Genomic DNA, 23,994 nt, shown 5'->3' on the forward strand with positions numbered 1-23,994 from the left:
AAAACAATTGAGTGAATTTTTTTGCAGGGTGCTATATTAAATGATTTATTTAATTAATTTTAGCAGCAGTTTTTTTGCCATTTTCAGCAATTGAAGGGTACTTCTGCAATGAGAATTTGTAAGCGGAATACCTTTCACAGCAGTGGAGCTTTTACAATAAATATGAAGCTTTTTTAAACTACATATAGTAATAGAATAAAAGGGTACATACATATAGCAAATGAATGTATAGAAGAGGGTATACCCTTCAGCATCATTCAAAAATCCTTACAAATTCATAACGTTTTTTTTTAATGAATATTTTCAGTCAATGTGAATACTAATTACATTTTTTTTAAATTTAAATAATGAATTCACAGCTTCGGGTATGCTATGTATTTCAGGACATACATATGTAATTTTGCATGAGAGTGTGAATTAAATATTTCAGCAGATATTAAATTTTCCGCGTGATAGATAAAAAAAAAGCACCGTGTGTACGGAAAACCATTGAGTTTCCGAGTGGTCAGTGATATCTCATCAAGCGAATCAAATATTGAAATTGAATTTAATTGAAAAGATAGCAATTTGCATATTAATTATGCTCCACCACGGTCCAACATTGTTGCCCGGTCGGCATGTAATTAGTATTGCAACATCCAACCAATATATAGATTGAGTTATCTCTTACACAATAATTTCGTGGCCTCATTTCGACTCATTTCAATCCCCACCCACCTCTGTACCCCCCTCATGACCACTACTGGCCAATCAAATAGCCCAGGATGTGCAGCAGTAAAATAGCTCATCTTAAAGCTCTAACCACGTCACTTCCGCAAAAGCCCCAACATTTTCCCCCACACACACACACACACACACACACACACACACACACACACACACACACACACACACACACACATTTTGCAATGAGACCACGATGGTTGCGTCGTAATTGATTGCAAAATGGCCAAATCACCTTTTGGGATTCAATTATGAGGCAACATGAGTTACCGTGCTACAATTGGAAATTTTAGGTACAGAAAATCCCATTATATTTGCTGGAAAATGCATCGTGTTTGGCACACACACACAATTCCGCTCAATGAGCTTTTCTTTTGGTGTTTTGTGATGAAAAATGGTGTCCAGCTGAATCATCGAATTTCAACCAACACAAGTTTTTTTCTTGTTCAACATATAAACTGAATTTATCAGAAGCTTTCGAGCACATCCGGAACATCCACACATTTTTATTACCACCCCCACTCCCATTCTTTTTCTTGGCAAGGAGAGATTTCAATCGCAAATTCAACGAGGATTTATAGCTCGAAAGAATACGTATATATTTATAATTTCCCATAGCAGAACAGAAGGAGAAGGAAATTGCTGAGTCGGTGCGCCAAAATTCCGTGAAAAGGAGCAAAAATTTGATGGCAAATGAAGTTGAGATGTTTTTCATTATTGTGTGGCGGAGTGGAGATTATGAAAGGGCTTAAATTTCAAGATGGAATTCATTAAAACTTAAAACTTTTTTCTCCCAAAAGGTTTATTTGAATATTTTAAATGAAAATTCACAGAGGAGAGCTTTTGACTATATATACAAATATTTTAATTAAGCGAAAGAAGTTGAAAATAATTGATAATGTTTATCAATGGGTTAAATTTTTTGCTACGAAATATTGATTAATTAACAGAAGAATAAAAGGAAGACAAAAATGAAGGAATTAAATCATCTTAATATTTTAAAAAGTCACAAAAGCTCCTTCCTTAAGCCAAAATCTCACAAAAATAAGCCAGAAAATCCCTTTTTTGCTCCTTTTTTCTTTACAAATAGTGCTATAAAAATTTTATTTGTGAAATATCATCTCGTTATCAGCTCAACCCCTTTTTGAATGAACTCCTTTTCAGCATAGCTGTGACAGATTATGTGCAATAACTCATGGAGATGAATTTCAAACCCGCATGCGATATTCACCATTCTTCCTTTTCAGCCTCTCTCTCTCTCTCACTATTTTGAGTCGCTTCATCCAACAAGAGGAGCTTTTTTTTCTTTTCTCTCATTCCGTCCATCCCCCTTTGGATTATATACATATAGTATTAATATATAGCATTTTATCCATCATATGTATGTTGGGGGAAAAGTTGGAAAATGAAAAATGGTACAAAAGGCGTCTTCTTTCTCTCTCTCTTTGTGCTGCTTAGTATGAGCTACGTTTAGCGGCTTCGGATAATTTGAAGGAGAACTACACGACTGTCGTGATCCACGTCAAGGATGTCAATGATAATCCACCAGTTTTCGAGAGGCCCACCTACAGGACCCAAATCACCGAAGAAGATGACCGCAATCTCCCAAAACGCGTCCTACAGGTTGATGAAGATTGCGATTAATTCCATGCAGAGCTTTTTTTCTTTCTTTTTATTTGAAGCTTTTGCACATATTTTTGGAAAACTTTAGTACCTACCCCAAAGAGCACGGCGGTTCCCGGCCGTATTCCATTTCGGCCAAAATGTATTCCGCGCGGGATTCCCGCTCAGGCACCGTATGGTGCACCATATATGATGGTATTGGGAAAAATTTGGTACCCAAAATCGGGTCGTGGCTCCATAGCAGGTAAAATTTTACGCCTAAATTAGGGAATACCATAGGGATATCCGTATGGTGTCTGGAAACAGCCTCTGCCACGACTGAAAAAACTCCTACATGTAGGCAAAAATTTTGACATTTTTTTTTTCTCTTTCCCTCTCACTTATCTTTCTTTCTCTCAAACACATTATTTTCTCTACCTAATGCTCTCCTTTTACAATAGTGTTCCCTTTTCTATTTTGCCTCACCGGGAGGCAAATGGCCAAATTTCATGGAGATGTTCTTTGGCAAAAATACCTCGTCTTGACAATAATATTCACAAAGAAAAATTCACGCGTTTTCACGCGTGAAAAACATATGCGAGATTGATTTTCAGATAGGATATAGATTAGAAGAGTCATAAATGACCTTCTCATTTCATAAAAATTAATATTTCTTTGAAAAATTAGACAATTAAAAAAATTCAAATTATACCCACATCATTATGCTTATTTAATACAACATTGCATTATGTTTCTTATGCTAGAAACATTATTAAAATGGCATAAATCGCTTTAGTTTTCAATAAATAAACTTTTATAAAATATCCATGCCACGTGTAGCTGAAAATAACCTCAAAAGGACAACCATTCGTCGAATACATGAAAAAGCTTTGCATTTCAGTACAATTTTCTTCAGCACATAAGAGCATTTTTTATGTTGCTGACGCATTTGCTCTAAGAAATCATTGGGAAACACATCTTGTATTCAGCATTAAAAATGATAATTGAAAAAAAAATCAGAATTATTAAAAATCTACCTGAAATTGGGAGGTCTTTTCTTTGGGCTGCATTATTGTTCCCTCAGAAGAAAAATATGCTAATGCTAATTGCTAATTCTTCGAAAAGTCCAAAAAGTATCTCTCATATTGTAAAAGGATTACATGTTTTAAAACTTTTTCAATGGAATTCTAAGAACAATCAGGTAGATATCTAGTTTTTATTACAGGACCCATTTGCTAACTAAATCTTATGTAGGTAATAATAATTAAAAATATTTGTACCTAATATTAGGAAACTTTATAATTATTCAAATCAAATGATTATATTATATTCATTAAATTAATAATGACATTCTTGCGAAATGCGATAGTGTTTTTATGTTGGTATTAAAAGAATAGTTTTTATATTTCATTTAAACTAATAATTTTTTATTATATTATTTGGGTGGCTTTTTAGTTAAATTTTGAATCATGTTTTCTAAAAATAGGGTGGTCATACCCATAAAATGACAGAATCACATAAACAATCCTTCCAAAATTATTTAATTTCAAGAAAATCTTAATAAATAGCGATTTTGGTACCAAAAAGAGCATAAAATTATGTTCAATGATACTCAATTTAATCCTTAAAATATGTTTCAATGATTTCTTTTGTCTATCTTTTGCGAAAAATTGTAATTTATCAAAGATTTCGGATTGTTTACAGTCCGTAGCTTGTCCGGAGAACATCTTCCCGGATACATCCAAGAATAGGTTAAGATAAAAAAAATATTTTAAAACACATCATAAATTCATAATTTGATTAAATTTTAACATAAATTTAGAAAACTATCAATAAAATATTAATTATGGATTAATACTCTGAAAATGATTTGAATATTTTATGATTATTAAAAAACCACGTGTTCTGATATATTAAAACCAAAATTCACGCGTGCCACGCCTGTATTTTGGAACCAACGTTGAGCCGTAATCTCTAAATTTTTTGGATCCAAAATTCACGCGTAGCCACGACTCTGTGTTGGCACCAAAATTGAGGCATAAACTCCGATTTTTGTTGGACCCAAAATTCACGCGTAGCCACGACTCTGTGTTGGTACCAAAATTGAGGCGTAGCTACGACTCTGTGTTGGTACCAAAATTTAGGCGTAGCCACGACTCTGTGTTGGCACCAAAATTTAGGCGTAAACTCCGATTTTTGTTGGAACCAAAATTCACGCGTAGCCACGACTCTGTGTTGGCACCAAAATTGAGGCGTGGAGCAGACTGATCACGACTGATTTTGTTAATTTTATCTATTTTACAATTATTTTACTCTGAATACATCTGCTCCATCATATATTAACTAAAACTAATCAAAAAAATTGCCAAATATTTTTAATTCTTCAAAATATTAGAAATTGTACTTCAGTCGTGGCACACTCCGTGAGTTGACACCATATGGATAGGTGTATGGTTATCCAAAATGGCTAGAGTCGCCGGCGTGCTCCTTGGGACATTAAATATTCCATTTTTGGTATCCCCTTTAGGCAAAATTTGAGCTTTTTTTTCTTTGAATTTAATTTTTGAACTTATTTTTAGATTATTCTGCGTGTGCGTGTGCTTTTTACGAGTTTTTTTTTCTCATTCAATTTTTGCCAGCACCACCTCCTTCCCCCCATATGCATGGAAGAGTGCATTGATGTGTGGTTACATTGAAAATCATTCACATTCAATTTATGCCAACGATACCACACACTATGTGCTGGAATATTGCATCAACTTTTTTTTCCTGCAGCATGTCACATTTTTCATCCATATTAGTTTTTACCATCATTTTGTGTGTGTGTTTGTCTGCACATTTCATGAATTTTCAGTCAACAACAAAAAATCTTCCCACAGGACATTCTCAATCATTTCAATCATGATTTTCATTTCCATTGTCGAGGGTTTTTTTGTGCGGGCGCAATGAAATCCAATCCAATATAATAGTGTTAATTTGAACAGCAGTTTGTTTGAAGAGGAACTGACCTTAAAATATTTTTAAACTACCGCAGATGCTGGATGCTATAAAAATATTTAAAGAGCTTTAATTGATTTTAAAATAAATTGAATAATTTTCAAAGAATTTTCAATAATTTCCATAGAATTTTGAAAGAATTTAAAATGAGTTTTTAATAAATTTAAAGGAAATAGTCATTTTTAAAAGGAAAATTGGCGCTGCTCCTTTCAAACAGACTGTACTCAAAATTATTTTATTTTACAAATAGCTTTAACAAATGAAAAATGATTTATCCACCTCCCAAAACATCATGGATCATTGTCCATAGTTTGAATCATTAACAGATCTTTTTTATCATTTATTCATCCCACCACAAAAAAAGTATGATTTAACACTTGTGGCATCGGACAGCTTGAATGACAAAGAAACCACAGTTGTTATGCATATTCGAGATGTCAACGATATGCCGCCAGTTTTCCCCCAGAAACTGTACAAGCGAACACTTAAGGAGGAAAAAGCACCAACATACAGGATCCTTAAGGTTGTTCCATTAATGCATTTCTCCATTCCTTCATGCAAAAGTCTCTCAATCTCTCAATACGGGGATGGGGTTACCTTCTCATGGGAAATAAAAATGTCTGATTTATTTTGTGGAGCTACAGGGAAGATATTTGAATAGTAAAGAGGGATGATACGAGCTTGTCCAGAGGAGCTTTTGCAATTATAAACTTCAAAGTGTGCCGAAACTCAAGGGATTCTGTATGAATTGGCAGCAAAGGCGTATTTGCACATCATCCCTAAAATTTATAGAGAGAAAATTATTCATGGGAATATGCGGAAAATATTGCTCATAAATATTTGACGAAAAGATTTTCCAAGAAGATTTTGTACCAACCATATTGATGGAAAATTTGAAATTTAACATTAATAGGAACTTTAGGACTGTTTGAGCAAAATTTTAATACTTTTGTCCTCATGCTATGCTGCTTATTAATGAAGTTTCGTTAAGTTTTCTGTCAATTTTTGAGGGATACTTTATTTTTCTAAAAAAGAAGAGCTTTAATTGAACTTCTCTATATCGGATCGAATATTAAATGTTTTACTGTATTTTATAAGCTTTTTTGTCTTTTCAGATCAATCAGTAAGTTTTCGTTAAATTTTTGACAGTTGTTTTGGCGTGTTGTTTTTAACGTCAAATTAATTTAAACCTTTAATTAATTGAGGATAAAATAATATCAAAACCTTAAAATCAATTTCAGTAATTGAATCTGTCTGAACATAAAATGACTTTTCGTCAAGTTTTTTTTTTTAATATTTAATTGTTAATTACATAAATTCTTCGTTAAATACAAATTTATTTTACTGATAAATCTGAATCAATAGAATTTTTTTGAACAGTTCATAAATTCAAATTAATTAGAGTTTCGTTAAATTTCCTGTCAAGTTTGTGTCAAATTTGAAATTACAAACTTTAACGAATTTTTCATCAACAATAAAGCTCATCAACTTCTTCCCCAGAAATATCTCAAAGTTCTAATCAAACTTTAGACATTTTCCCATGAGAATCTCACCCCTATCCTTTAATATCTCGTCTAACGAACTAATTTTCAATATTCTCCATGGAGTCCAAACTAATGTGATGGAAGACAAGCAAAAAAAAATCGGTAACTGTGGAAGCATCCGCTATAACAATTTTCTCCCATAAATGTATCTTATCATATCAGCAACTAACTAACATCATACGTCTAATATTCTTACTTTACTCCGTATATATTGACTTATCCATGGTGAAGTTTGGGTGAAGGGTTCTTGCTTTTGCCTCTTCTTCTTTCTTCATCTCCCCTCCCCCATAAATTCAGCATGTTTTCTGGGGGCTTGTTTCTTCATGAAAGGTGATGGAGGTGTGGGTGAAATTATCAAATTTCTTTTAGACTGCTTCAGAGTTAATCGAATTTCCCACACACACAGGATAAAGGAAAAAGCACAAAGTTTTCGTATCAAGAACAGATCATGACACAAACTTTGCCCACACACAAACAATAAATGAAGTTGCTCAGAAATTTACACTCCACCACACACCGTTGGTGTGTAACATCCCACCCTCGAGGCTTTTTGGGCAGTTTTCCGTAAAGGTTGGGGCATAAAAGAGCCGAGAAAAAAATCTTCTCTCTCTCGATGCTCCAAATTCAGCACAAAGGCGCTCAAAGGAGGCAAAAAAATGGGAAGAGTTTTGTGGGGGTGTGGAAGCTTCGTGTGTGTCATCGTATCTTTTTTTATTCTTCATTAATTACCCAACCATAGAGCTGAGGGAGAGATGAAGGGGATATATAGGATGATCAGTCATTTCTGGACACTTTCATTGCTTATGAGATTAAAGCTCACGCAGAGCTTTTCCGTTGAGTGGCTTCTGATGAAATGAATATATCTCCACCAAAGAAAATTTATGAATTTTGGGAAATTTCTTGATAAATTCTTTAAAAAATCTAACTTATTAAAGAAAAAGCTCTCTAAAGCACGGGGAAAGTCAATTTAAAAGGAGCTTCTCTTATTTCTTCGAGAAAAGTGGGTGAAAGTACAAAGTTAATCGTTTTTCTTTCAATTCAACCCTCACGAACAAAAGAGGGTGGAAATTGACACGCGGCGGGAGATTGTGAATGACGCCGTCTTCCGCCACTTTGGTATGTCACCTCCTGCCGTGCAAAAGGAGGACTTTCTTCGTGTATTACGTGTCATATCTGTGGTTGGGGGTGGACTGTGGGGCGCGGCGTGTACACACCCCTCTTTTAGTCTCAGGGAAGTGTCATACGGTGACACAGAACACAGTATAAGGGCGAATTTCCTAGGTCCTCACGTATACACACAGCCTGTAGCTTGATAGAGTTTCCCTTCGCCCACACCTCGGGGAAATGCTGTCAGCGTCAACTTTTAATCTTTCATGTTCGGGGGTGGCGAAAAAAGTTTAATGTTCGAGATAATAAACAGAAGTGAAAGACTGAAGGCGACACAACTAAGGGTGGGATGGTTTAATGAACTTTCTCTCCGGGGGTGGTGGGAGAAAAAATGTTGTCGTTAATTGAATTAGTTGATTATCGCGTGAGAATTTTCCAAAGCTCATAGGCAAGATTTTTTTTTTGACGCGATATTCTGCGAGAATTTGTCCCGATTTCTCTCACGTTACGGACTTTTCTAATTTAAATATTTTAGTGAAAGTTAATTATTTCTCATGCAGTATTCAACATTACTCCATACTGGGCGTAGAGGAAAAGTTTTCTCTATGAAAATTTTGCTCTTTCCCCATTTGCAAGAGGAATCTTCCATCCCATAAATATTTATGAAAATCAGCAAAATGGCCTCAAAAGTGGTACGAACGAGGTGAAACTTTCGTACAAACTATTATATGGCCCTTTTTCTCATCTCTCTTCCCTCTCCCACAACTACCCTCCGGGGAGACTTTGTCATACAGAATACGGAGCATAAGTCGTATAATTTTCCCTTTCTCGTTTCTTTTAAGTTAAAATGAATTTTCTTAAAAGAAAAGGTCAAGTTATTTTTACAGAGCGGAAAAGAAATGCAAAAGTCGCCAGAAAAGTTCCGCACAACGATAGGGTGGAGGGAAAAAGAAATTCAATTGATGCTCCATTTAAGGGGACAATAAAATGTTGCCGGGAGGCTCATAGTTCGCGAAAATAAACATTCGGATGAAATTTCCACATAAAATCCACCCCACAGTCAAACTTAGCAAACTACCCATGGAATATAAATCCCCACAAAGCAAGGCGATACGTGAAATTTATGAAATATTGTGGAAATTTCAATATTATTCGGAGTTGGAATTGTTCAAAATGCTTTTGGAGTGAAATATTTAATTTCTTTGTGTGGCGCCCTGAATAGGGGGGCGCCACAGGGCTTTGGTCAACTCCTCTAGTAACCTCAACCCTCGTAGTCCTCAAACTAAACTACAGAGCACTTTAAGCTTGCAGCCATACCCGCACAAGGCTGAGCTCCCACTAACTCTCCCTACACACATCAGCACTCTTTGCCATTCTATACACTCATCAGCACTCTTTGCTATTCTCCCATCTAATTACTCTCTCAGTGCTCTCCTACATTCTCTTGTGGATTCTCATATTCTCTCGCCTATTTGAGGGTTTGTAACCTAGAGGCAGAAGCCGTTGCCAAGGGTGGGCAGCCATTACAGTTACCGCCAATCTAAGGGTACTCACTCTATGAGCAGGTTAATATTCGCTGGATAGTGAGTCGAGCGCTACATTTGTAATTGAGCTTTTATACATATTAGAAAGCTTTCTGTACGAAATGTTTATTTTAACGATTTTTGCTGAAAGAAAATTGTCGAATTTAAATTTAATAAGTAAGAAAATAAGGCTTTTATGTTTTCCAGCGTCGTGTTGGTTAATATATTGCCCTTTTTGGCTTTATTTTAACATAAATTTCTTTTTAATATATTTAAAAATAAACAATGACTCAGATATTTGCAAAAGAGTCTGGAATAAACTAAAATACAAAACAATAATTAATTTTTTTGCAAAAAGCTTCGTAAAGCTTTTAGTTTTTCCATTAAAAAATAATTTGTTTTCTCAAAGCTTCCTCGTGAATTTCCTCCCAGAAAGCTCTTCTGAAATATTTCATAAATTTCAATGAAACCTCAATGTCCTGCGTCACTCCATTATCCCATTTGAGAGCCATGCGGGAGATCCACTCAACACATTCGATATGCGAGAGCAATGTGAGATTTATTGGCATTTGTCGTTTAGAATTGTGGCGTCACAAGTTAGTGAGACATGTTAGGAATTTTCGTATGTCGCTCTAGAATTTTTGCTAAGCTCCCACACACACAACCCCGCAGGGTGGAATTTTTAATAAATTCATCCCCATTCGCCTTAGAGGGGAGAAATTGTACAATCCAATCAAATTGAATTGCTGCACACCGGCCCCTTTCAATTTTCTCTCATTCTCTCTGTTGGAGATGTGAAAGAACGTGGAATTTTTTTTTGGCAAATTGGAAGCTTTTCCGTGGTGCCTAAAAGCTTCTGAACCACCTCCCCCCCACAGAAAAAGCATTCATTTGCCCCCGAAATTCGTTATGTTGGTGACTACTTCTCCATAAAGATGCTGATTTAATTGAATTCGTTTTCTACAACCTCCATTGAGAGTCAATTTTCCAATGAAGCTCCTACCTCTAATCCCCACAAAATCACTCGAATTTATTTCCACAACCCCCGCAAATTGGGGGAAGCCACCCAACCCCAGTTGAATTGCATAACAAAAGAACAAATATTTATTTTGCACAATTTGCAATTTATCAGTGATGTGCAAATGTGTTTTGTCAACTCTGAAAATTAGTGTTGCTATGTGGAGCTTTTTAGCTGTGAGCTTTTAGAGGTAAAAACACATTTTATGCATTATATATAGGTGAAATACGGGGGATATGTACAACATTGTGTCTCAATGTAAATAATTTGCACATCCATTGTCTTGTCATATATTGCTGAATAAGTCATATACATACAACATTCTCTGTGTAAAGCTACATAACTTTCTGTTGATCCTGCATAAATATCATTTATTTGATGAATGGAGATTTTATTCAATTCCTCCTTTACATGAGATTCAGGGAGAATTTTCTGGATTTTTTTTTGCAAATTCTTTGTTTTTCCCCTAATGTTTGGGGGAGGTAGGAATAAATGGGATCGAAAATTGTGGGGGGTGTGTTAGTTCGTAAACAACTCATTTATAAGAAAATAATCAAATTTAGAAAATTTTTTTAGGGGTGGAAAAATTTAGAATTTCGAGGGCGAAATTTGTTAGTATTGGACTAAAAAAAATCATTTCTGTTTAATTGTTTTAAATTAAAAATTAAATTTCAAATTATAATTAATTTTTTAATGTTTTAATGTTTGTTTTGTTAATGTTTTTGGAATGAAAATTATCGTTTTAATAACAAAATTAAAACAATAATGTCCAATTAAAATCCTTAACGAGCTTTTTCCAATATATATTTCAAAAAGTCTTCAATATTTTTCAAAATTTACGCTTCCGTGCATTTTCTCGTTAACTTAAGAATTTTATTTCAAAATTCTCTTTATCTAAATCGACGATTAAATGAAAATTTCAATCGTCTAAATGAGCAGAGAGCAGAGTAAAATGTTGAATTTATAATCATCCATATGTGTTCCATTGCATGCATAAACTATGCTATGTAGTGTAGTCCTACTTCCGAATTGAGTGCTCCATCTGCGTGCAGGTCAATTTATTTATGTAGTTTATGTGCCAAAGATAATTTTCTCCTCATCCCCACTCCCCTCAAAAACCTCCCAATTTGGCTTAAACATAAAGTGAAGATTGGCGTGTTTCTTGCTTTTGGGAGACTTTATGGTAATATCCATGCGGTCACAGCTTGTTGGGGGGGGGGTGGGGCAGATCTGAGTCGTAAGTTAAACGTTCAAAATATAGGAGAAGCAAGAAACACCACCAGCAGCATCCCTTGTGCATGAAGCGCTTTGCAGATAATGTCCGTAGCATTCAAATGCATGACACTAATGTTGGTGTAAATGGTTCTGTGTGTAGTATAGAGAGTATCTGTGTAGCACGTCACTACTGACCCGCCCCATTGACCCGCTGAATTGTGCAGCTGGTAGAGCTTCATTGCTCCAATGGGTGGGTGGGTGGTGACTAGCAGTAGGTGGGCCTGTCATCCCATACAATTTAATACCAAAACACACATTTTGCTACAAGTATTGCTTGCCTATGTTTTTGCACAAAGCTGTGTGTCTCTTGTGCAGTCGCCCTGGTAAAATGCAATTTATCACAAACATTCAACCAACTTCTAGGTGACAGCCACAGATGGTGACAAGGATCGTCCACAGAATATAGTCTACTTCCTCACGGGGCAGGGCATTGATCCAGATAACCCGGCCAATAGTAAATTTGACATCAATCGCACCACAGGAGAGATATTCGTACTAAAGGTGAGTTTTTCCATCTATCCCCCTCCCACACCCCCTGTATGGGGGATGATTTTTTTTCCTTCAACTTATCATCCTCTCAATGTGAGAGGATATCCTTAACGTCATGTCAAGTGTTTGTCTTTGCCACTTAACTTTATATACCAGTTTGGGGTGGGAAGAGGACTTTCTGTTTGACTTTTCTTCCGGAGTCTCGTCGCCCTCTTGACGCAATTTAATACGTGGATGATTGGCTACAATTTTGCCATGTCCATTATAATGAATATTGACATTTTTTTTTAATCTTCTTTCAATTGTTTGTTTTCTTTTATTAAATGTATTATTTATTAATAAAAATTATTACGCAATAGTTTTATATTAGATGCGTGAATTTTCAGGAGAAAAAATGGAGAGTTTTACTTTTTTTTAAAGAAACAATTTTATTAAATTATATTAACAAACGAATGAGAATTAAGGGATGATTTGATAGATTTTTTATTTTAAAGAAAAATCTAAAACTTAGGGAATGATGAGTAGAGAACATTTTTAAAACTAATGTGACAAAATTAAAAAGGAAAAAGCTCCTAAAAGCTCTTTCAAGTTCCTTATATAATCACATTCAATCCAGTCTTCCCAAAACACAGAACAAATAGGAAATTAATTAATATTTTTGAGAAGTAAAAAAAATTGATAAGAAAATAATTTTTAAATTAAAAGGATCAGTTCAGATAAATATAAATTATTGAATTCAATAGGATAAAATCGATATTAATCTATTTATAGTTAAGTATTAAATTTAGTTAAAAAACAAATTAATTTTTAGTGAGTTAATTTAATTTTTCGTCTTCTAGTAAAAAAAAATATTTTCTTTTTCTTTTCATTTTTTAATTAAATGAAAAACCTTATTGAAAAATAATTGAAAATTTTAACTTTTCTACGAGAACATTAAAAATTATATTATTCTACATAGCAAACTTTAAATAAGCTCCTCAAATAATAATTTATAAGTTTTCTTTTAGCTCAAAATAATTCTAGAATTTCAAAAACAGTCGTGATCGTGCAGTAGGACCGTCGTCAAAAAAACTTCTCCGCGGTAAAACGGCTTCAAAATGAGGAATTTTGCCTTCGTAGTAGGACAATTGGTATCCTACCTTTCCAATAGTACTAATTGTCCCATTGCGAAGGCAAAATTCCTCATTCTGCAGCCGTTTTACCGCGGAGAACTTTTTTTGACGACGGTCCTACTGCACGATCACGACTGAATGTCAAATTAAATTTAAACAAAAAAATTCTCCAAGGGCAAAATCATATTTTATGCTTTACCACAAAAATTCATCTCTGTGGAAATTCGTATAAATATTTCCCTCAAAATTGTCCAATAAACAAGCTAAGGGCTCACCCAATATGGAATTTTTCATATGAAAAACATAAATTTTCTCTCATTCCCTCATTTCCTTTGGCGAGGGCACTTCTACCATTCGCAAAGAAATTGGTTGAGAGTGTGAGGGGTGAAAAAAAAAGAGTCCACACAGTCCTTAATGAGGGACTCTTGTGTGGTACACAAAATACACCGTCGAAAGACTATAAATTTCAACCCTCGTTTCACTCCATAAACTCCTTTCCAAACACTTGTGTGTGTACATTTCTCTCATTCTCTCTCTCTCTCCGGCTTGTGTAACCTCGTAGCCCGCATTTCCGGGAAAACCCCCAAAAAGCAAACAATAAAAGTTCACAACCACCCTTACGTGGGGGTGGGGAGTGGATGGAATTTAGGGGATGCTATCCTCGTGCACAAAGTTCGAAAATCTATCCCGAGAAAAAAACCTTCGTGACTCAGTCCCTGGGTCAGCACACGTGGTCCTCCTCCGCTGGATGGACATGGGATAAAAATGGGAAAAGATCTCACGAAATTGCCACCAATTAACTGACTCCATGTTTAGTATGTTTTTTTTCTTCCACGAGGATGGTTGTTTGGTAAACTTTTTCTATATATATTTATTGATATCTGACTCCCCGAAAGCTCTGCGAACGCATAGAGAAGAGCTTTTCCATTTGACGTGTGGGAAAAGTCACAAAACCCGGGGAAGGAAGGCAGGATGTCCGAAGAGAGAAACTTTTTATCGTCTACAATGAAAACTTTCCGTCAGCAGCCTCCCAAATCTCTCTTTCCTTTCGAAAATATTTTCCCTCGAGGGATATACAAGGAGATGAAAAAAAAAACTTTCCACTCCTCTGAAAGAAAAGCTCTCCGCCGCCAAGTTCTCCGTATGGTCAGAGATGAGCATCGCAGTGGGATTGTGAGGAATGGTGGGTACGGGGAAAAAAGGAAAAAGATACACAGCGACAAGACAAATTAAGTCGAGAATTGTGTTTTATAGCCAACAGCCCACCCCTCAGTGTACCAACCCGTGTTCATCACAGCCCTATCGGGTGGTGGTTTTGTTATTTTGAGGGTTGTAAAAGTCTCAAAAACCCAACCCGAAATTGAGGCATGTTTGGCAAAAGCAGACACCCAAAAGGAGCACGAAGAAAAAACTCTAAATCTCGCACATTGATAGCCCTTCTGTCGCTCTGCTATATACCTTACATACATACATATGTATATTGAAACCCCCTGAGTGTTGATTCGGAAAGATGGAGACAAAAGAAGGTCTTTTAGAAAGAGAGTTATTGTGGGGAAATGTAAACAAGGAGACCGGAGAGATTTCTTTTCACCCAAAGAATCTTCCATGCTTGAAGATCTTTCGTTTTTTTTGTGAAAAGAAATTTGTAACAGATAGGGTAAATGGGAGGTCTTTTGATTCTCACACAGAGAATACACTAAGAGGACGAGAGCTTCCAAGTTGACTTCAAACCTAATTAACTTGGTCACTTGGGACATTTAATTGGCGACAAATTTGCCTCTATTGACACTGAAAGCTCATTGAAATGTGAAATTCTCCTATTATGATGCTAAAGTCTTGACAGGAGTCTTGTCCTGAGTCTCGATGAATTGATTATTAGTCATTGATCAGTCGAATCTTTATGAAAATTCTTGACTGAAATTTAAGCTTTAGAATTTTTCTTTAAGAATATTCTTTACTTTAAAAATCTTCTAAAACATTTTCCTTTGTCTGAAAAAACTTTTCTTCTCAAAAGGTTTTTTTTCCCAAGAAAGAAAATCCATTTCTTTACATTTCTTTAAATTATTCCTCGAGAAATTCTTCCTCAAAAATTCTAATCTAAATCCCATAAATTTAAATTTCCCATTAAAATTTTAAACCCTCCCTGGAAGATTTAAGAGTCCCATAAAAAATCTCCCAATGCACCTTCTGTAAATAAAATAAATTGTTTTAAAAATTCTCCCACGAAGTGATTACAAAAAGACCCACCATAAAAAAGTTCTTCATCACATATAGAAATTCCTCTCACAATCCCAAACTCAATCCCATTTCAACCCCCTCACGAAAAAAAAAACAGAAAGAAGAAAAAAAAACATTCAAATATAGGAAAAAGCTTTTACCCTTTTTTGGGGATAGGGGAGAGGGTGAGAATTTCTGGTTTATTTCACAATATGAATTATTCGTAATTCGTAGAAAATTCTCACAGGGTATGCATTCCTGGAGAGAAAAGATGTTTGGCTGGGTGGGGAAAAGGGGCGGGTTTTGAGGTGGGAAAGCTGGACTTGCGGAAGCACATTCACCCTGAAATTTTAAGAGGATTATTCATGGTTACGGCTTGTAATATAAAACACACTTGCTCCCACAAATTCTAACAAATGCTAGCCGACATTTTCACCCCCACACAGACACACAAATACCCCGCCGTGGGGGAGCTTTTCTCCCCACAAAACTCAACGCTTGTGAGTTAAGTAAAAAAAAATTCGTGGTTTCATTGATTTATTTTCTTCCTAATATGTAAATAACGTGGGTGCCCTACACAACGAATACTTAAGAAAGAATTGTTAAAATAATGTCTTAAAGAATGTCCGAAAGCTTTTTCTTTTGAATTTCTTTTTCTTTTTTATGTAATTTGATCAAAAAAAATTAACAGAATAAATTTAGAATAAAGAGAATTTAAATATTTTCAGTTAGAAAAATTAAATAACTGTTTGTTCGTTATTTAGTGACACCACTGTAAATCAATATATCCTAAATTTCCTTAATTTTCTTTCATAAATAACGTTTTCCCTTGAATTTTATTACCGTATACCTGTTCTTTTTTCTTAAATAAGCTATAACTCAAAGCTTAGAAAGCTCATAAAGCTGCATGTAGATAATATCAGAGGAGCAGAAGTTTATGATAAAGGCCTAATCGCAATCTCTCCCTTGCTAAATAAAAAAAAGGTGAAAGGAAAATTGCTACAAGTCCATTCATTTTATGCCATCAACATCCCCACACAACCTCATATCGCTGCTTGTTCTCTAATGACTTCTCGCGTACGTACAGCAAACGGAGCGAGAGAAAAAGGCTAACCTCGGGGTGTAGCTTTCAAGTGTGATGGTTTTTAGGGGCAAAAAAGCCCGCCATACAAACCCCTAAGAACATGAATTTTAATCTACACCACACTTTGTGAAATATCCATGAATTCTGACCAGACAAAATAAAAAAAAAACATCGAGACATTGCTCGAAAAATTTCATGGAAAACACATTTTCCAACACTCCCCGAGGATATACATACACACATATATATTTTTCACAAAACTCACCCTCTTTGCGTTCTTAAAAGCTCTCACCATGTTGATGCATAAATTTTCTTTGATTTCTCTGCCCCATCCTTCACATAGATATCCAAAAATTTAGTCTTTGAGACTGGCAGGATAATTTGAGGATATTTCTCTGTTTATTGCGAATTTAAATATGATGAAAAAAATGATAAGGATGCTTTTTCTCACAATCTCAATTTATATAAATAGCATTCATGGAGCTTTGATGTTGTGAAAATCATTTTAAGAGGGACGAAAGAATTTGAATGATATGTGGGGAAATTAATTCATTTGAGATTTTCATTCGTTTTGAATTTGGATGTTTTTGAATAAGTTTTCTTTTACCTAAAAACAGTTCTTAAATATTTTCTTATGTGGAGCTTTGGGGCAAAATTAATTTGAGCAGAGGAGTGAATTCAGACAAAAACCTTTTCTTTTCTTAGAATTTAAAAATTTCATTGTGTTTTTAAAAGGAAAATATTTTCCCAGGTTTTCCAAAATTTTTTAGGAGCTTTTAAAAGAATTTTTAGAAAAATTAATTTTTATTTTAACCTGATTCTAACGCGCGTCAGAAGAACAATAAAGAAATATCGAGGGGTGTTTATCTGTCGAATATTTTGACTGTTTAAGCGAATAATCCGAAGATTAGCGAATAATCAGTTCAAAAGTACTAAATTCTATTGGAAAACATTAAATTATAGCCAAAAATAGAGTAAATTCTAATTGAAAAAAACATACTGAATAAAATGGGAAAAGTACTAAAAGCCCATAAAGTACTAAATTAAATTTCACTTTGGCTAGAATTGAGTACTTTTAATTAAATAATTTACTTCCTAAGATTGAATTAAAAAAAAACTAAAATCAAGTACTAAATTCAATAGTACTAAAAGTACTAAATTTTAGTCAAAAATAGAGTAAAATCTAATTGAAAAAAACATACTGACTTCAATGGGAAAGGTACTAAATTAAATTTCACTTTGGCTAGAATTTAGTACTTTTTAGGCTTTTGCTCCTAAGTAACTAAATATAAAAGAAGTGTGCGTTTGTTGAAAATTTTGAGATTTTTGGCGAATTATCCGAATAATCCGAATATTTTCATTCAGATAAACTGAAATCTAACAAAAACTTTTTAATTTTAAAAAATTAAAAGATTTTTCGCTGAATCTTGCTTAAAGCCAAGAGCTTAAAAATTATTTGTAAATTCAGAATTCAAAAAAAAAGTAAAATTAACGAATAATTTTTTTCTTTTAACTTTTCAATCAGCCCCTGGATCGAGATCAGCCCAATGGTCGACCCCAGTGGCGATTTACGGTCTTTGCGCAGGATGAGGGTGGCGAAGGACTCGTGGGCTATGCTGATGTTCAAGTGAACCTAAAGGATATCAACGACAATGCCCCAATCTTCCCACAAGGTGTCTACTTTGGGAATGTCACGGAGAACGGCACAGCAGGTATGGTGGTTATGACAATGACGGCTGTAGACTACGATGACCCCAATGAGGGTACGAATGCCAAGCTTGTGTACTCGATTGAGAAGAATGTGATTGAGGAGGAAACGGGTTCGCCAATATTTGAAATTGAACCCGATACGGGTGTTATTAAGACAGCTGTGTGCTGCCTGGATCGCGAACGTACCCCAGACTACTCCATACAGGTCGTTGCGATGGATGGCGGGGGGTTAAAGGGTACGGGGACGGCGTCGATACGCGTGAAAGATATAAACGATATGCCGCCGCAATTTACAAAAGACGAATGGTTTACGGAAGTGGATGAGACGGATGGGTCAAACTTACCGGAAATGCCCATACTCACGGTAACTGTGCACGATGAGGATGAGACGAATAAGTTCCAGTACAAAGTGATCGACAACAGTGGCTATGGGGCTGATAAATTCACAATGGTGCGCAATAATGACGGCACGGGGAGTCTCAAGATTGTCCAACCTCTCGACTATGAGGATCAGTTGCAGAGCAACGGATTCCGTTTCCGTATTCAGGTGAACGATAAAGGGGAGGACAATGACAATGATAAGTACCACGTGGCTTATTCGTGGGTTGTTGTAAAGCTGCGCGACATTAATGATAACAAACCCATGTTTGAGCGCCCCAATATTGAGTCAGTTGTGTATGAAAATGCCGAAGTTGGCACAACGCTGGAAACCTTCAAGGCTGTTGATCCCGATCAAGGGGGTAAAGGGAAGATCTCCTTTGCCATTGATCGTTCATCAGATCGTCAGCGACAGTTTAATATTGATCAGAGTGGAACGGTGACAATTCAGCGGAAGCTCGATCGTGAAAACATCCCGCGGCATCAAGTTAAAATTCTCGCAATTGATGATGGAGTCCCACCGAAGACTGCCACAGCAACGTTGACTGTTATTGTTCAGGATATCAATGATAATGCTCCGAAATTCCTCAAGGACTACCGCCCAGTGCTGCCAGAGCATGTCCCTCCGCGAAAAGTCGTGGAAATCCTGGCCACTGATGATGATGATCGTTCCAAGAGCAATGGCCCGCCATTTCAATTCCGTTTGGATCCCGGTGCGGATGACATCATCAGGGCATCCTTCAAAGTTGAGCAGGATCAAAAAGGTGCTAATGGCGATGGAATGGCCATCGTGTCGTCGCTGCGTTCATTCGATCGGGAGCAACAGAAGGAGTACCTAATCCCAATTGTAATTAAGGATCACGGGAATCCCGCCATGACTGGCACGAGTACACTGACTGTGATCATTGGGGATGTGAATGATAACAAAATGCAACCCGGTTCCAAGGATATCTTCGTGTACAACTACCAAGGACAGGCGCCTGATACACAAATTGGCCGGGTGTATGTGTACGACTTGGATGATTGGGATTTGCCTGATAAGAAATTCTACTGGGAAGGTGCTGAGCATCCACGATTCAAGCTCAATGAGGACTCCGGTATGATCACAATGCGTCAGGGAACCCGCGATGGGAAGTACCATCTTCGCTTCAAGGTTTACGATCGCAAACATACGCAAAATGATGTTCCGGCAAATGTTACGGTGACCGTAAAGGAGATCCCGCATGAGGCTATAATCAATTCCGGCTCAATACGGATAGCAGGGATAACAGATGAAGATTTCATCCGGGTTTGGAATTATCGGACACAGAGCTTATCACGGAGTAAGCTCGATCGATTCCGGGATAAACTTTCGGATTTGCTCAATACGGAACGGGAGAATGTTGACATCTTCAGTGTTCAGCTGCGCCGGAAGCATCCCCCTCTAACGGATATCCGTTTCTCAGCCCATGGCTCCCCGTACTACAAACCCGTCCGGCTCAATGGGATTGTCCTGATGCACAGGGAGGAGATTGAACGTGATGTTGGGATAAATATAACAATGGTTGGGATTGATGAGTGTCTGTATGAGAATCAAATGTGCGAAGGCTCGTGTACAAATAGTCTCGATATAAGTGCTCTACCATACATGGTGAATGCCAATAAGACTGCCTTAGTTGGGGTACGGGTTGATGTGCAGGCTGAGTGCACGTGCGGGGATAGGAATTTCACGAAATCCGAATCATGCAGGACAACACCCTGCTACAACGGTGGACGATGCATGGAGTCGAGATTTGGGCTCAAATGTACCTGCCCCACTGGCTACACAGGGCCACGATGCCAACAAACCACACGGAGTTTCCGTGGAAATGGTTGGGCGTGGTATCCACCCCTGGCAATGTGCGACAATTCCCATCTCAGCCTGGAATTCATCACACGCAAATCCGATGGGTTGCTCATCTACAATGGGCCCATTGTTCCACCGGAGAGGGATGAAATAATAATTTCGGATTTTATTGCTCTTGAACTTGAGCGAGGTTTCCCACGACTTCTCATTGACTTCGGCTCCGGCACGTTGGAGCTTAAAGTGAAGACGAAGAAAACTCTGGATGATGGGGAATGGCATCGAATTGATCTGTTCTGGGACACAGAAAATGTCCGAATGGTTGTTGATTACTGCAAATCAGCCGAAGTGGCTGAAATGGAGGATGGCTCCCCGCCGGAGTTTGATGATTCATCATGCCAAGCAAGAGGGACAATTCCACCCTTCAATGAGTACCTCAATGTCAATGCACCCCTTCAAGTTGGTGGTTTGTATCGGGAACAATTCGATGCAAGCCTCTACCATTGGCACTACATGCCCGTTGGCAAGGGCTTTGATGGGTGCATCCGGAATCTCATTCACAACAGTAAACTCTACGATTTTGCCCATCCAGGCTTGTCCCGCAACAGCCTAACAGGATGCCCTCAAACTGAGGAAGTTTGCAGTCAGAGTGAACAAACAAGCCGATGCTGGGAGCATGGAAACTGCGTGGGGAGTTTCAGTGAAGCCCGCTGCCAGTGTCGCCCAGGGTGGACAGGACCAGCGTGCAATGTTCCCACAATCCCAACAACCTTCAAGCAACAGAGCTACGTCAAGTACGCCCTTAGTTTCGAACCCGATCGCTTCAGTACAACAATTCAGCTGCGTTTCCGCACACGTGAGCAGCACGGTGAACTCTTCCGTGTGAGTGATCAGCACAACAGGGAGTATGGGATTTTGGAGATCAAAGAAGCCCGCCTACATTTCCGTTACAATTTGAATTCCCTGCGAACGGAAGAGAAGGATTTGTGGCTGAATTCCGTCACAGTGGATGATGGTCAGTGGCACGTGGTGCGCGTGAATAGGTACGGATCAGCGGCAATGCTGGAGCTGGATGGTGGTGAAGGAAGACGGTACAATGAGACGTTTGAATTTGACGGGCATCAGTGGTTGCTGGTTGATAAGCAGGAAGGAGTTTATGCCGGTGGGAAGGCGGAGTACACCGGGGTGCGGACATTTGAAGTCTACGCTGACTACCAGAAGAGCTGCCTTGATGACATCAGGTGAGGAAACTTATTTTTATCCTTTTTTCTTTCTTTATTCTTCAACTTTTTCTTTCGGGTTGATTTTGGGACTTTTCCAAGAGGCTGAAGAAGCTTTTTGCTAAATAATTTCCCTAATTTCCGTTTTTAGTGTCTCGGAAAATTCCTAAAATTGACTCAAAGGTGAAAACGAAGAAATTCGTTATATGGGAGCACCACTGTACCCTGGTTTAAGGGAAGGTTTTCAAATACAAAATAGGGGTTGAAAAAATCATTTTTTTGATTTTTTAAGAAGAATCTTCATCAGTTTTTCTTTACACGTAATAATTCTACATCAATTTAGTTCAGAAGAATAAATGAGCATAAAGATTATTTAATTTCCAAGTTAATTTCTTAAAATACGAAAATAGGGGTAACTAGGGTAAAATGGTGAATTTGAAAAAAAAATAAAAATTAATATCTCAAGAAGCAGTGAGAGCTAATCTGTCTAATTTTGTTAGTAGTTGCACTTTATACCCCTGCCTAAGCCTAGAAAGTTTCATAATAATTGATCCAATATTTTGGCTTTTATTTGAAAAACAAATTTTTCGAACCTCAAAGTTACTCTGACCACTCAACTAAAAATTCAGTTTTGGCGAAATTCTCTGCAATATTTTTGATCCAAATGCATTTTTAGACAGAGTAACTATTGCTAAACACGAATCTAAACTGAATTTTCCGAGTTTTCCCGTAAAACACTGATAGTAAAAAGTACCGCTTGGGGCAAAATGGTGAATTGGGTGTTTTTTTTTTAAATTACTTTTTAAATTTTTGAAAAAATAATTTCCCTTAATTAGTATAACTATTATATACAATTTGGGATGTTTAATCACTTACTATTACCAATTTTTAAAAACTAAAAAAATAAAAAAGGCAATTTCTTAAATTTAACGTTTTTTTTTAATTTTTTGTATTTTTTTTTATTAAAAAAAAATTTAATTGGTACAAAAATCTCTCATTCTCAATAGATATTATAGTGCCTTGCTAAAATAATTTCATTAAATTAAGATTAGCGAACAAAAAACGCAATTATCCGTTTTACCCCAGGATTTTTGGAACAGGCAAATTTGGAAGGGTTTGGAAAATGGCCTGAAAAAGCATTTTCCCATTGAGATAGAGAAAAATCGTCTGTGACAAAGTTGTAGCCCGGAAAATTTCCTAAAAGATAGTTCTCATGGGAAATCTCAAATATTTCCATGGAACTCGGGAAAAATTATCTCCCAAAAATTCACCGAATTACCCCAGTTTCACCTATTCATGGAAGAAATTTAAATTATTAAAATATGAAATTTCAAGAATATTTTTTCAAAAATTCCTTTTTCTGGGCAATTTTTGAAATAAAAGTGTATAAAAAATTTTTCTTTTAAGGAAAATTCTTCTAAAGATCTAAAAAAATATTTTAAAAAAATTAAAAGGACATTTTTCAATGAATTAACAAGCCCCTATCTGCCCTCAATTGACTTCTTGATGTGCCGGCGAAACAATAAGCTCTCCTGCACCATCATCCCCTTATACATACACCCCCAAATGCTCAAGATGATGGAGAGTTCTCGCTCAACGAGAAACTTTCCTGACGATACGTCTGGTCATTGGCTGTCGTGTGTGCTCAAGTATTGATTTTCTGTCGTCCTCAATAATGTGCAGAATTTATCACAGATTAGATGTAAATTTGACGAAATGATCAGAAGGGGCTTCGGCCATCATGAGCTCTACATGCGATGACCTGACCTCCCACCTCCTCCCCCCTATTTGCTCTATTGTCCCCCTGTTGTCATGTCCCCTGCATTTCCCTCGTAGTTAGTGTTTGAAAACCTAATCCTGGCACACTTGTAAGTGGGTGCTCAACGGAGTCAATTCAATGCAATAATTACCATTGATTTATATTTAGGCTCGAGGGCAAACATCTTCCGCTGCCACCCGCTATGAATGGCACACAGTGGGGCCAGGCAACAATGGCGAGGAACTTGGAGCGCAACTGTCCATCAAATAAGCCATGTGCCAACGTTATCTGCCCCGATCCATTCGAATGTGTCGATTTGTGGAATGAATACGAGTGCACGTGAGTACTAAAATTTATACTGTTGTAAATGCCCCTTCCCTCATTGTGTTACCCCCTCTGTCCAACACTGACCCT

General features: G+C 36.8%; 1 protein-coding gene across 8 annotated transcripts in view; it reads left to right on the plus strand.

Moving 5' to 3' along the window:
• The window catches only part of LOC129788572 (neural-cadherin), a 273,188-nt gene that overhangs the window by 225,666 nt on the left and 23,528 nt on the right, over positions 1-23,994 (plus strand). For 6 of the 8 annotated variants that reach the window (XM_055824756.1, XM_055824758.1, XM_055824763.1 and 3 more), the window contains 4 exons: positions 2,182-2,346; positions 12,153-12,290; positions 18,217-21,842; positions 23,749-23,919. In XM_055824756.1, the coding sequence (XP_055680731.1) occupies positions 2,182-2,346; positions 12,153-12,290; positions 18,217-21,842; positions 23,749-23,919 (4,100 nt within the window). Of the gene's footprint in view, positions 1-2,181; positions 2,347-5,686; positions 5,846-12,152; positions 12,291-18,216; positions 21,843-23,748; positions 23,920-23,994 lie in introns of all 8 variants that reach the window. The other 2 variants (XM_055824759.1, XM_055824761.1) reach the window with 1 other exon arrangement.

The sequence above is a fragment of the Lutzomyia longipalpis genome, chromosome 2 (assembly GCF_024334085.1).
Source record: "Lutzomyia longipalpis isolate SR_M1_2022 chromosome 2, ASM2433408v1".
Classification (NCBI taxonomy): Eukaryota; Metazoa; Arthropoda; class Insecta; order Diptera; family Psychodidae; genus Lutzomyia; species Lutzomyia longipalpis.